Source organism: Nematostella vectensis, chromosome 14, assembly GCF_932526225.1.
Source record: "Nematostella vectensis chromosome 14, jaNemVect1.1, whole genome shotgun sequence".
Classification (NCBI taxonomy): domain Eukaryota; kingdom Metazoa; phylum Cnidaria; class Anthozoa; order Actiniaria; family Edwardsiidae; genus Nematostella; species Nematostella vectensis.
The window spans coordinates 2,023,805-2,036,791 of NC_064047.1; the positions used below are offsets into that span (position 1 = coordinate 2,023,805).

Below are 12,987 nucleotides of genomic sequence, written 5' to 3' on the forward strand. Positions count from 1 at the left end.
AGGATCACATACGTTCATCCCCCCCCACACACACCCCCAAGATCCACAATAATTCAGAGTTCAATCAAGTTAAGAAGATTAAACATCCCAAAAATGAAGTCGAAGTCAGCTACCGCAGAATCAATCTGTTAGAGGAGGACGTACTCTTGTTGCATTTACAAATATTGAATGTAATGTCCTAAAAAAGGATTGAATGAGTGAGTAGGGAAAAGGCAGTTTTAAAAACAATATTGATGATATTGGGGGTAGGTGGGGTATGTTACACCCCCAGGACATATAATCACATGCGTTTATTCCCCCCCCCCCCCCCCCCCCCCCTTCACCACCACCACACACACACAACCCTAGAGCCACAATAATTTCGGATAATATAACAAGACAAACTTGAATGAAGCTGTTTTTATCATATAAAATTTTAGTATAGGGTAGATTACACTTGACTTTACTAATTCTTGGGTCATCTAAAATACAATTGATTTGTGGACGAAGTCAGCTAAAAAAAATGATCAATCTTTCATGGCTGACTTTGGTTTTAAACACAACATAATGTCTTTAATGATCCAAGACGGGATAACAAATACCTCAACAATCATCGAGTGAATTTATTTTTTAGCATCGTAATTAGAGGGTGGAATAAGATTGTCACAGATATCACGATAAAAGAAGTAGGGATGAAAAGTTTTGGGGTTCCTGTGGTGGGCTCCCTGTGTTTCATTAACGGAGCGCCCCTTTCGCCTTTGCTGCTTTCAGTTGCTCTTCCGTAAACTCTCGGGGGTTGGGACCGGATCCCTCCTTGGGCCCGAAGAGCGGAAGGTCGTCATGCAAGGCGTTGGCCTGAAACATGATATTTCATACATTTTATGTCCACAGGTAGCCCATGCTCTTTATTTGTTCCTAGTGATAGTAACGGTAAACATAGGGCGAAAACAAAATTAGTGAAAAATAAAAAAAAAACCTCTTCAAAAGACGTGTTCTCTGGCCGTATTAAAGCGCCTTTTTCAAGATTCAAGATTCACGATTTGAACAACAAGTTGTTTTCTTATTTTTCACTAATTTTGTTTTTCGCCCTATGTTTACCATAAATATCATTAGGGACAAATGAAGAGCTTGGGCTACCTGTGTTTATGTCATGACCGACTTGAAAAACCAAGCGTGTTTTATTGTATTGTATTCCGTCATTCAAAATCCTTGAAGCGTTTTAATTTGCCAGCACTGGAATGGTTACCAGTTACGTCACCTCTCCGTGAGGCGCGTGACCAATCAAAATCAAGTTCGAATGATGGAAGCGAGAAAGCGGTTTAGAGGTTAGGAATTATTAAAGAGAGTTCGTAGAATATCAAAAATCGCAGTAAGAGTGAATCATAAATGCTAACAATAGGGGACTTGCGCTAAGAGATCACGTGACTGTTTGGGTGGCAAATTATCGCGCGCTCAGCAGCCTTTTAGCGGCAAAATAACAGGCAACAAAAAGCAACTTATTTAGCGCTTACGAAAAAAAACAGAATTCTTTTTTAAGAAAATGTTTAGTTTTATTTAAAGATTTTATTTTTCGTCGTTCTCTGGCGTAACGGCTGCAGTCATTTCTATTTTTTTTGTATGATTATTTTGTTTTGAATTGCCACACAGAAAGGTGAGGTGATCTCTTAGCGCAAGTCCTATTGCTTTGCTGCTTAAAGCAAAGATTACCTTTCGTGAAACCGCTTGCAATGTGGTGATGACCTGCACAAAACGAAAATGTGTGGTAAGAACTACATAGCTACCTTTACAAAACGACACTCATCGTAAATCGCGCGATCTGATTGGTCGAGAGTCCATGTGTTATTAGAGGACATACGCACGCTTGACGTCAGCATGAGCGCGCTCCCCAAAACTAGATTGTAAAGTAAGAAAACAATTTTAATTATTGTATAAAAAATAGTTCCTTTTTTTTTGTACGTCTAAGCGTGTCATTTACAAAAAAGTGCGCAACGAGACGCAGTCGAGTTGTTTGACTTTTGTTCATGACGCGCTGTGAAGTCTTCGGTGCTTCTAATAGTCGGATTAGAGAGGACAAACGCACGCAAAAATGAGATCTATTTGTTAAAAATATTATATATTATTCTGCTATTGTAATAATTCTGTTTTATATCTAAAGTATATATAATCCTGTTAAGAAATCTCGCAAAAGCAGGAGAATAGACGCTTCAAGATTCTCAAAGATCAAAACAAATGTTTAAGTACGCGCTCGAGAGTTATTCCATTTGATGTCGCATATCAAATCAAGGGTATTCCCTTTTCTAGCGCGTCATTTTTAGACCTTTATTTTAGATGTTTCAAACCTTGCCAGTAAACGTGTTTTTATCATCCAGACTATACCCTCCATCTACATCACCACAGGGAACCCAAGACGATGGATATGTTTTTTTTTGTTATGTTGCATCCCGGTACCCTATTCACAAACAATAACTCCCCCCCCCCTTCCACCTCCCTCTCCCCCTCCCCCAACGGCCCCACCTTTTATTAACTTTAACGCTAGAAAGAATCCTCCTTGAAAGGCGGATTATATCGGAATGTCTTACCATTCCGACGTTCTGCCTCTCGAATAGGTCAACTGTCTGGAAAAGGTTTAGCCTGTCTAGACCCAACACTCGTTCGCAGAAGTCCAGGAACTTAGATATATTTTCTTGCATCTAAGTTAAAAGATAATGAACAGGTCAAACAAATGAGTGTGATCAAAAATACACAATACAACTCGAGGTAAAACTTCACAGCGAAGACATACTACAAAGGATTTGTTGCTCTCGCCAATCTTAGGGATTGCGTTTGACTTGATCTTGTTGGCGATTCTGAAAAAGAAACGTTAAAGATCCCGTGTGAGCAATACAGCTGGGGGAGGGGTTTGGGGAAAATATATTTCTGGCAATTAGAAATGTTTCACATATGAAAGAAAAAGTTATCGTTTTGGGGGTCTGGTACTGAGGAATCTTAGTTTCTTTTCAGAGACTTTCTCTGTTTTCTTAAAAAGGAAAAGAATCATGCAGTTTTTTTTTCCAAATAAGGACTATATTAGTTCCTTATATGAGAGTGAGCGCGTTTGGCAAAAAACGACCATTCGACCATGAAGACCATTCGGTTGCCAAAGAACAGAAAGCTGCAAGAAATTCTCCAACAACATCATTACGACTGTAGAGGTATGGATGGGGCCATATCAATCGATGACTGTCGTTTTTTAATAGAGAGCCTGGACCGAGCGCGCGGGATACCTGTGGTGTTCTAAAAAATGCTGCCTGGCGCGGCCTGCAAAATCGTAGTAAACACGAATTCCTGAAAGTTAGCGTTGAAATTCTTGAGGTAAAATAGTTGTAGAACGACAAAAAAGCGAAAAAAAAATGATTGAAGCGGACTTAAAATACCAAATATAGAAAAACATATCAATAATGTAAGGTCGTCCCATCTCCTTTTCATCTCCTCATTTTCCTGATCTCTGACATCCACAACCCGCCCCCAACCCCTCCCCCCGCCCCCAACCCCTCCCCCCGCCCCCTCTTACTTGCAGAGAATGACACCGCTCCTCAGAGGTTCAGCAAACGTCTCCCCAGGCCTCTGGTTAGGTCTCTCCTCGCCCCAGGCCACCGTGTCCCCATACATGGTCTCCACCCATCGCCGCGCGTCCCCCTCAAGCTCCTTGGGATACTTTGCATCTACCTGGTTATTTATAAACACACAATATAGCCAATCAGGGGGCAGGAAAATACGCCTATATCACAAAAGAATGCACTCGAAAATACATGTGTCGTAGCCCGTGGTGGTTCATGGGTAGAGTATAAACGGCTGATATCAATATTTGGGTGACCTTTAAACCTGCTCGGTCAATCTCTTGGAGCCTGGGTCTCAGGGCTTTTCAAGATTATTAGTGAGATAAAGATTTGACCAAGCGATCAATTTTTGCTTGACAAATTCTTGCCGCGAGTCTCAAATTGACAGGAATCACCATGTTTTCTGGAGATCAGGAAGCGGAAAAACTTTAGCTCTTCTAAACATGGGCATCAATGTCCATATTAGGCAATACAAACGAAGGACACTATCCCTGGGGAATATGTTTGATATATCTTTGTATCTGAAAGCTAAGCTATGTAAATGTTCATAAATAAATAAACAAGAATTCTACATAGCTATTCGAAATACGATGAAGATACACAATATAATTAGATTTCCCTGTAAAATAAACATAGTTTTTCAAGAAAAAAATCAAATCTGAAAAAAACTTACTGCTGTCCAAAGTATTAGTATGCCTTTATAACATATAACCCAATACAATTTGGTATATTATTGTTTATATTTTGATATTAGCACCCGACTAAAAGATAACTTGGTATAATTTTTAAGAAGTATTTTCCAAATTATGTACTCGTTACAACCCTTATCTTTTATCACCCTTCCCAAACTCAAGCAATATGCTATTGTCAACGGCAGCTGCCTTAAAGTCTTAGAGACCTACTTCATAATTTAGGAAAATCTCTTAAGCTATGCATTCCTGCCATATCATAAAACACCTCATTGAATCATTCGGGTTGTTTTGGTGAAGATTTTCTTGTTTGGGTTTTCCATTTGGTGGGGATTATTTGGCATTCCTCTCTGATTATCGCTCTATGCTCATGCGGATTATTTCAAGTAGGTATCTATAATTATGTTGCAAAGATCTACCTTTGACCTCGGGTCTCGTAAAAAAAGCTTTCATTGGATAAATGTAAAAAAAATTGGGATAATTTTGTAAAGGGTTATCTTTCTTAATTAATAGTGCTTCATCGCTTTTTTATATAAAAATTGACTATAGGCCATACTAATTAAACATATAAAGAATTAAAAATCAATAACAATTAAACATATTAATAATTAAAAATCAAAAACAAGGCACATATTCGATTTCTGTTGTTTCTTATTTACATTTTGTTAAAAGGAAGAAATGTAAATCCCAAGTGTGTGCGGCTATTTTCAAATGGTAAGTTCTTTACTCCACTGTCGATAATCGTGAATGCTGTTGACAAAAGATCGGCTGAAACCCAACCAAGAATTGTCTAAAAAGAGCAAAAAGCCTCTAGTGCCGAGAAGAGCAGAGAGATTGATTTTTTGAGAGGTGGTTATACCTTTGCAATTGCCTCAGCGGAGAATCCAAACGCTCTTGGTTTGCTCATGATTGCAGCAAAGGTAAAATTCCTAAGGACGAGATAGACCTTGTGCGCCTTCGTACAAACCTTCAACCTAAATGAGAGCGCCCCTGGAATGCAGCCCGTAGCATGCGAAAAACCCGGGCGGTTAATGGCCAATTGCAGTCGTCACATGATAACCGTGTCTTGACTAAATATTTCTTTGAGAGTAGTGTCTCTTAATAGGCCATATGGAATTTGATCTTAACCACTCTCAAGCACTTTTTAACCCAGGCCACGAGCGAAAAATAGAAATAATGATTTTTGTCTAACAATATTGCCTTTATTATTATTTTTTTGCGCTTTAGAAGATTAAAAAAGACACGTTAAAATGAAATTGGATGAATGGGATAAATAGGGGCGAGGCCGCAATTTATTTGATGTTCTATGTAATCAATCAACGGTCTATGAACCAATCAATAACAAGCGTCACACCCGAACCCTGTTAACTGCAAAAAAAGAATGAATGGCTTAAAATGGATGATTACTACGCAGAATCTTAGAAAAAAAGGTTATTTGATCCTTGAGAAAACGTCGAAAAAGATACCCTGAAAGTTATTAGTCGAAAAAATATAATCAAGAGTAATGATTAGTTAATTGCATACCGAAATGGCATTTCGTCATCTGGTGATTGAATGGTTCACCTTTAACTTCGCAAAAACAAAACAAATTCCGCGAATGCCTAACGCTATTTCAAGTATAGAAGAAAAGCGATTTTTTTAAATAAACCATTACCCTAAAACTATAGTAATATGAGATAATGCTGATTCCACAAGAAATACAATTATGGCAGATTGCATGTTAAAGTACGACGGAACAGAATTGATAATTATCTCCGAAAAGTTTCTTCTCGATAAATGGTGAAAACTTCAAGCCACCACTGACCCTGTTCATTAACACATCCACGAAATCTCCTTCAAAATCAAGGCCTTTCCCACCTCGTTACTCGCTTTAAGCTTTGAAATTACTGTCAGAATTATTCCACCCCTAAATGCAGCTCAATAAGTAAGGAATTCCTAGCAAAATACGCAGTTGAATTGACTACCGATTTGTTGCAAGCAAAACCAAAGGTAGCAGAAAGCGATGGGATTGCGTTGATTGTACCTTAGATGCAGCATCTTTTGAGAATCCGCGAGCAGGTGGTCGGTAGCCCGACATATTGCCTGGTCTTCAAGGAGAAGATGCGAGGAGACGGAGTATTGATTGAGGGTCTACTGGGGAGGCTGATCTTTGCCTACTCGAGCGCCGTCAGACTGTGAATTGAGTGCAGACGATGTGGTATTTGATCCCTGGGATGGGCGCGGCTGGAACTGGTTAGTATTCGGGCTCTGTGGAGTGTTTTACAGGGGTGCGGCGGCAATGCGATACACCGGGGTCTTACAGATCTAACCTGAGCATTTGTCTAGCGCTGAAAAAACAATAGACTATTTATCATCTTTAACCTAGTATGGCCTGGCCATTAAGATATACTCCTTAGTATAACAAATCTAGACCTCTCTGTGACAAAACATGCGTGTTTTCAATCATCGTTACGAGAACTTTAAACGATATAATTCTATACCACATGATCCGGTTCGGCTGTTTCGTGACTTGAAGATATGCTTAGAACATCCCTCAAATCAACAGCAGACTGATGGCCTATCTAGATGTGTAGAACGCCATAATTCTGTTATGTTTTGTTTTGCTAGCTCTGTGCTTATAATTTTTCACAACCGGTCGAACCTGTTTGCAATCTCCCTCATTAGAAGTGTTACAAAGTATCAGAATTTCTGTCTGGCGCGCCTTCTGCCGTGACGAACGTTCGGTTGATGAAATGCGTAACGGCATATTGACCTTGCAGCGCTTTGCAGGCGTTACTGTCCGATATGCAAGTTAGAATATCGAATTACAGCCATTTGTCATTCCATAAAAGGCAACCCGTCTTACCTTTTATTCTAATGATTTGAAAATCATTGGGTTTCTTTTTACGGTCAAGTCGACCGTAATCGACGCAAGAAAGTGCGCAAGAAAATTGTTACCGTGCGAAAGAAGCATCTGGACAGTGAATACCATTTTCTCCATTATCCACCCTTCATTAAAACCAAACATTTAAATTTGGCTGGTCTCTCGATCAACTATACCTTATGATTTACAAAACTTTTTATTTGCAATGTTACAATACCTTCTCTAAGTATTTATGCGCGCGTGCAGCAATGCTCCTGTTACGCGTAGAAAATTTACACTGTCAAAAAATAAGTGTTACATATAGATTTATTGCAACAACTTTTATTTGAGGTTCTGCTCACATGACCCTCGATGCAAAAGCACATTATGTTGCCAAAAAAACACACACACAACGCACATTAGTGTGAAGAAGTAAAAAATAAATTAGCTAAAAAATATGTCTACCCTGACGAAGTGTCAGGCGCGCTCGCAATGCATGATGGCCTACCCTGACTACTTCAGCCCCATTATATTGAGCTTCGCACGCTGTGCTGAGCAATGGAAGTCTATGTACTAAAATGCCTATCTATATGCTTAGTTTATGTTCTAGGTTTAAGTTTACACTGCTTCTTTTTAGCTACTACTGAAAAGTTCTTGTTACAGTCGATATTAACTCGTAATAATCGATACTCTTTAAATATCCCCTCGGAAGAAATGCTTCTGCTCGGGAAAGTTTCGCGGGTTTTTCTCGGCTTCCTTTGGACCAAAAAGAGGAACCGTCTTGTCGTATTGATGGGCCTGTCAGACACAAGAGACAATAATAGATACTTAATCTTAAGTTCTGTAGAACAGCAAGAGGACAGAAATTCAGAATGCATGTCGCCCGGACCCGAAATATCGATTGTTATATTGATCGTAATATTGAAGCTTAGCTTTCATAAATCCAGTAATCAAATTATTGGTTTGATGACTGGATATCAGTGTTTACCTTTCTCGCAAAAGCCTGGATGCCTGTGATGACCTGCAATGAGAACACTAGTGTTTACAAAGCCGTAGTAGTACTCGAAATATTTGAGGGCACGGTACAGAAACATCACAAACATTGTCGGGCACAGCAACGCCCCAACTGGTCATTTGCTTATAATTTTTTTAAAATATTGGGTGAGGGGGCTGGGGGGGGGGGGGGGGGGAGGGGCCTCACCCCACCATATACGGCCATGGTTTATATGGGATCTCAAGAATCTGTTTTTGTTCCAGGTATAGAAAGATACTTCATGGTCATTACTTTTCTAATTTAAGATCTTGCTCTTTTCAAGTTTACTCTTGTTGAACTGTTACATTATGTTGTTTACTCGCTATTGCAGCTTCTGCTTGTTGTTATATTTGTGTTTTTTTCTTTCTTTTTGTGTCCATGCTGTCAATTTTGTTACTTTATTATGCAGATTTAAAAGTTGCTTGAAATGTTGTTGGTATTGCTTTTGTTGTGTTTGTTGTCGTTCTTTATAATATTGTTGATTATGTGGCCGCGTTGTTCTGGCAAGTTTGCTGATAGTCACATATATAGGAAAGCCTGTAATCGAGGCGTGCCACACCCTATACCCCACCCCCCTTGGAAAAAAATTGTGTAAATGTGTAGTCACGTGAATCACCTGACCAACGTTATTCTTCTCGTACAAGTCTCCCGGCGAGAAGAGATCCACCACGTTACAATTAAACGGTTCTCCTTGGCACGCCTTCAGGAATTTTTCGATGTTTTCAAGGATCTAAGATGGCAAAGAAAAGACAGGAAGAAATGCAATACAATACTCTTTATTTATAAAGGTTTACATTATAACTTGTTCAAGGTCGGTAGGAATAATATGTTTGTGCAAACGTTCAAAGTAAGAACCCCAAATCTATTCAACATTTTATTTTTATAGTGGGCTTTTGCGAAGCTTGTTTCTGTGTAACCAGTCAAGTGGCGTCCACCTTCTGACTTCTATAGGTACTTAGTGGAGAGTAACAGCCTAGCTGAACAGTGCCAGGCAAGTAAGCAAGAAATACTAAAATATTAATTTTGATCGAGAAAGTTTGAGTTTGTTAAGCACGTGTACGTAAAAAAAAACATATGAATCCTTCACTGTTTTTCTGTAACTTTGTATTAGCAGTTTATTTGATAAGAGAGGAGCTTTTTGCATTATAGCCCTTTTACCTGAAAGCCGTGGAATCTTCCTCCGTTGATACCGTGGATTTTGCTGATGGCGCCAGGGAACACTTCATTCATGACTCTGAAAACGTTTGTGCGTTATCATTGGTTTAAAAATTACACACAGTAACGCGACGGCATTGCGGACGGTAACGCAACCGGGATCGCACATGGTGACGCTACTTGAAACGCAAACGCTATCGTACATGGTAACGCACACGGTATCGCACAAGGTGGCGCAGACGCGGTAACGCAGACGGTAACGCAAACGGTATCGTACACGGTAACGCAAGCGGTGTTGTACACGCACATGGTATCGCACACGGTAACGCTCACGGTAACGTGCGCGGTAAAGCACATGGGTAAAGCACACGGTGGCGCAGACGCGGTAACGCAGACGGTAACGCAAACGGTATCGTACACGGTAACGCACATGGTATCGCACACGGTAACGCTCACGGTAACGTACACGGTAAAGCACACGGTAACGCACATGGTAACGCACACGGTGGCTCACGGTATCACACACGGTGGCGTAGACGCGGTAACGCAGACGATAACGCAAACGGTATCGTACACGTTAACGCACACGGTAACGCTCGCGGTAACGTACACAGTAACGCTCACGGTAACGTACACGGTAACGCACACGGTGGCGCTGACGCGGTAACGCAGGTTCCCTGATAAAAAACTGTAAACTCCTCGTGCTGTTTTACCTGCATAGCACAATGCCATCAAATATACCGTCAGCGAATGATTCGCCAGGCCGACTGTATTCCGTCTCGACCCCCCACTCAATGTTTTCTCCCAACATCTTCTCCAGCCAATCACGGCACTGCATCTCAAGTTCAGTGTCATATTTGCTCTGGATCTAGGATGGAAAGGTGAGCACCAATCAGACCTGCAGTACAGCCTGCAAGTTTGCCGACCCTTACAATACTTACATGTTTCGCGTGTGGTTTTTGCGTGTGTAATCTGTGCGTTACTTGTGTTTAGATTGTGCGGAGTTTGCGCATTTTGTGATGGTTTATTAGTTTTAAATAGACTTCTAGGGTCCATATTAATATGGATTGATGCGGATGGATGCTGACTGGATGTTGCGGTTGTTGATTGCTAAATTAGCATGAAATTAACTGTTCAATCTATGTGTTTAAATGTAAATAAGCTCTCACAGCTTGACGCTTTTTGCAGACCAAGAAATGATAATCAGGTCTTTTATTATGTTATTTTCTCACTTTAGGTAGGTATCGAGTCCGTAATAAAATAAAATTAAATTGAAATGATAATAGCAATTATAGTTTATGAGCAGGGGGATACTAAAAGTTTACTCGCCACATCTGGAGGTGGTACTTCCTTAACTTTAATCTATTTGTCACTTTCTTGCGTGGATAACTCGCGTAGTTTGCGCCGTTATATTACACGCTGAAGCGGTTGGACAGAGTCGTAGGTACCATGCAATTTTCTCATTAATAAGATAGTGATGTGTTATCAATAAATATCAAGATTTGTTGTGCAATGGGATAGTATGGTATGGTATAGGCATGGTCTTAGACGGCAATCGCCATACATTTATTTAACAGAACTAAAAAAAGAGCCGGCGTTGAAGGACATTTTAGTTCAGTGTAGGATTCCTTGTTTAACTTGACAGAAGTCTTCGATAATTAACTCGAGTGTTGGCCAGAGAGCAATAGAGGTCAAGTATTTTAGAGCCCTGTTTGATTATCACTTACCTTACGATTAACTTCCGCCGTCAAACCGAACGATTTATGCTTGTTTGAGCCACGTCTTCTGAGCTTAGACATGCTTGGTAAATCTAACAGAGAGGTCCTGCAAACCGATCAGATTCTCTTGTTTTTGGGTCAGTAAAAGGCTGAGGAACTCGAATTGCTGTGGCCCCTCAGGGTTTGGCGTAGTCTATTAAATTGATCAAATTCCTTATCCCGAGACCATTACTGCATAATTTTGCAATGCCTCCATGCACAGCGTACAATAACATTGCTATATATGATCAAAATCAAATAAACACAGCAATATATTTACTCTTTTCGACTCTATGTCGTGGATATTTCAGTAAACTATTAGCGGTTTATGCGTGGCGTGACTAAGTCGTTAATTGAATTATCAGGTGCTACTAATGAAGATTAATATCAAAGATATGATAAACAAGAGATTTAACATTCAACCGTCAATAAATAACTGAAGCATTGCAAAAACAAGGCTGCTATTATTATAGTTAGCTGAAGCAAAACCAATCTTTGCCACAGCTTGAATAAGTATGTTGACATCATTCCCTAAACCAACACGCTATACGTTTGATGCGTCTGAATTGAAACGCCCGCCTAGTAAACCGCCAACCTATATTCAGCGGTCGTTTTCTCTGTCCGAAGGTAATGGCCTCTTAACAGGTGCTCGTCAAATGTAGGGTGGCGTCCAGAGTAGTGATTCACTGACCATGAATCAATTAAAATCGTTTAAATCGGCCTTCTATTTGCTCTGAGTAATAGGTTATTAGATCCATCTCTTTCTATTACGCACACATATAAGTTAACCGTACTTTTAACTACCAACATAGCCGGATCAACCGGAGTCAAATTCATCTCGTCACATGATCAGAGTGGGATCCGGACGCCTCGGACTCCCTGCCTGGTAATGGTAGCACTGCGCTGCCTCGTCCCAAGCGTTTTCGTCTCCTGTGGTTGGCATGTCTTGTGACGTCACAGAAACCCATCTTCTATTTGCTTCTACTGGGGGTAAGCTCGTCCCAGACCCTATGCTACCTAACGGTTCCTTTAAGTACAGGAAACCCAATAAGAACGCCTTGGACTAGGATGAACAGAGAAAAACCCGGTGAGAATGCATTGGACTAGGCTGAACACAGGAAACCCTGGTAAGAACGCCTCGGACTAGGCTGAACACAGGAAACCCGTAAGAACCCCCCTAGGACTAGGCTGAACACAGGAAACCCGGTAAAAACCCCCTTAGGACTAGGCTGAACACAGGAAACCCGGTAAGAACGCCTGGGAATAGGCTGAAACACAGGAAGCCCGGTAAAAACGCCTGGGACTAGGCTGAACACAGGAAACCCGGTAAGAACGCCTGAAACTAGGCTGAACACAGGAAACCCGGTAAGAACGCCTAGGGATAGACTGAACACAGGAAACCCGTAAGAACCCCCCTAGGACTAGGCTGAACACAGGAAACCCGGTAAGAACCCCCTTAGGCTGAACACAGGAAACCCGGTAAGAACCCCCTTAGGCTGAACACAGGAAACCCGGTAAGAACGCCTGGGAATAGAGTGAAACACAGGAAGCCCGGTAAGAACGCCTGGGACTAGGCTGAACACAGGAAACCCGGTAAGAACGCCTGAAACTAGGCTGAACACAGGAAACCCGGTAAGAACGCCTGGGGATAGACTGAACACAGAAAATCCGGTAAGAACGCCTGGGAGTCGACCGGAATTCATCGGACTCCGATGTCCAGGAGAGGCGAATGTCCCTTCTCCAACGAAGAGAGTACCACAGGGAACTCGGTGTGCAGATGGAGCAGCAGCTAATAACACAGGGCTTCTGGCCACGCAAACCCCAAGCGCCTCCATCGCCGGGCTAGGTACCGGGACCCCTCTACCCAACGAAGAAAGTACCACAGGGAACCCGGTGTGGAAATGGAACCGCAATAAAATACCACAGGACAGCTTGC

General features: G+C 41.2%; 1 protein-coding gene across 1 annotated transcript; it reads right to left on the minus strand.

Annotated features, from left to right (window-relative positions):
- Nucleotides 1–384: 384 nt before the first annotated feature.
- LOC5518854 lies at nt 385–11,383 on the minus strand. Its single transcript, XM_032363538.2, has 13 exons — nt 11,022–11,383; nt 10,008–10,162; nt 9,298–9,373; nt 8,756–8,869; nt 8,095–8,127; nt 7,803–7,904; nt 7,345–7,404; nt 5,124–5,312; nt 3,530–3,684; nt 2,762–2,825; nt 2,559–2,669; nt 1,687–1,719; nt 385–834 (listed from the first exon to the last, which is right to left on the minus strand). Exons 1-13 carry the CDS (start codon nt 11,091–11,093, stop codon nt 715–717), a joined length of 1,284 nt encoding a protein of 427 aa, XP_032219429.2. The 5' UTR covers nt 11,094–11,383; the 3' UTR covers nt 385–714.
- Between the last annotated feature and the right edge of the window lie 1,604 nt (nt 11,384–12,987).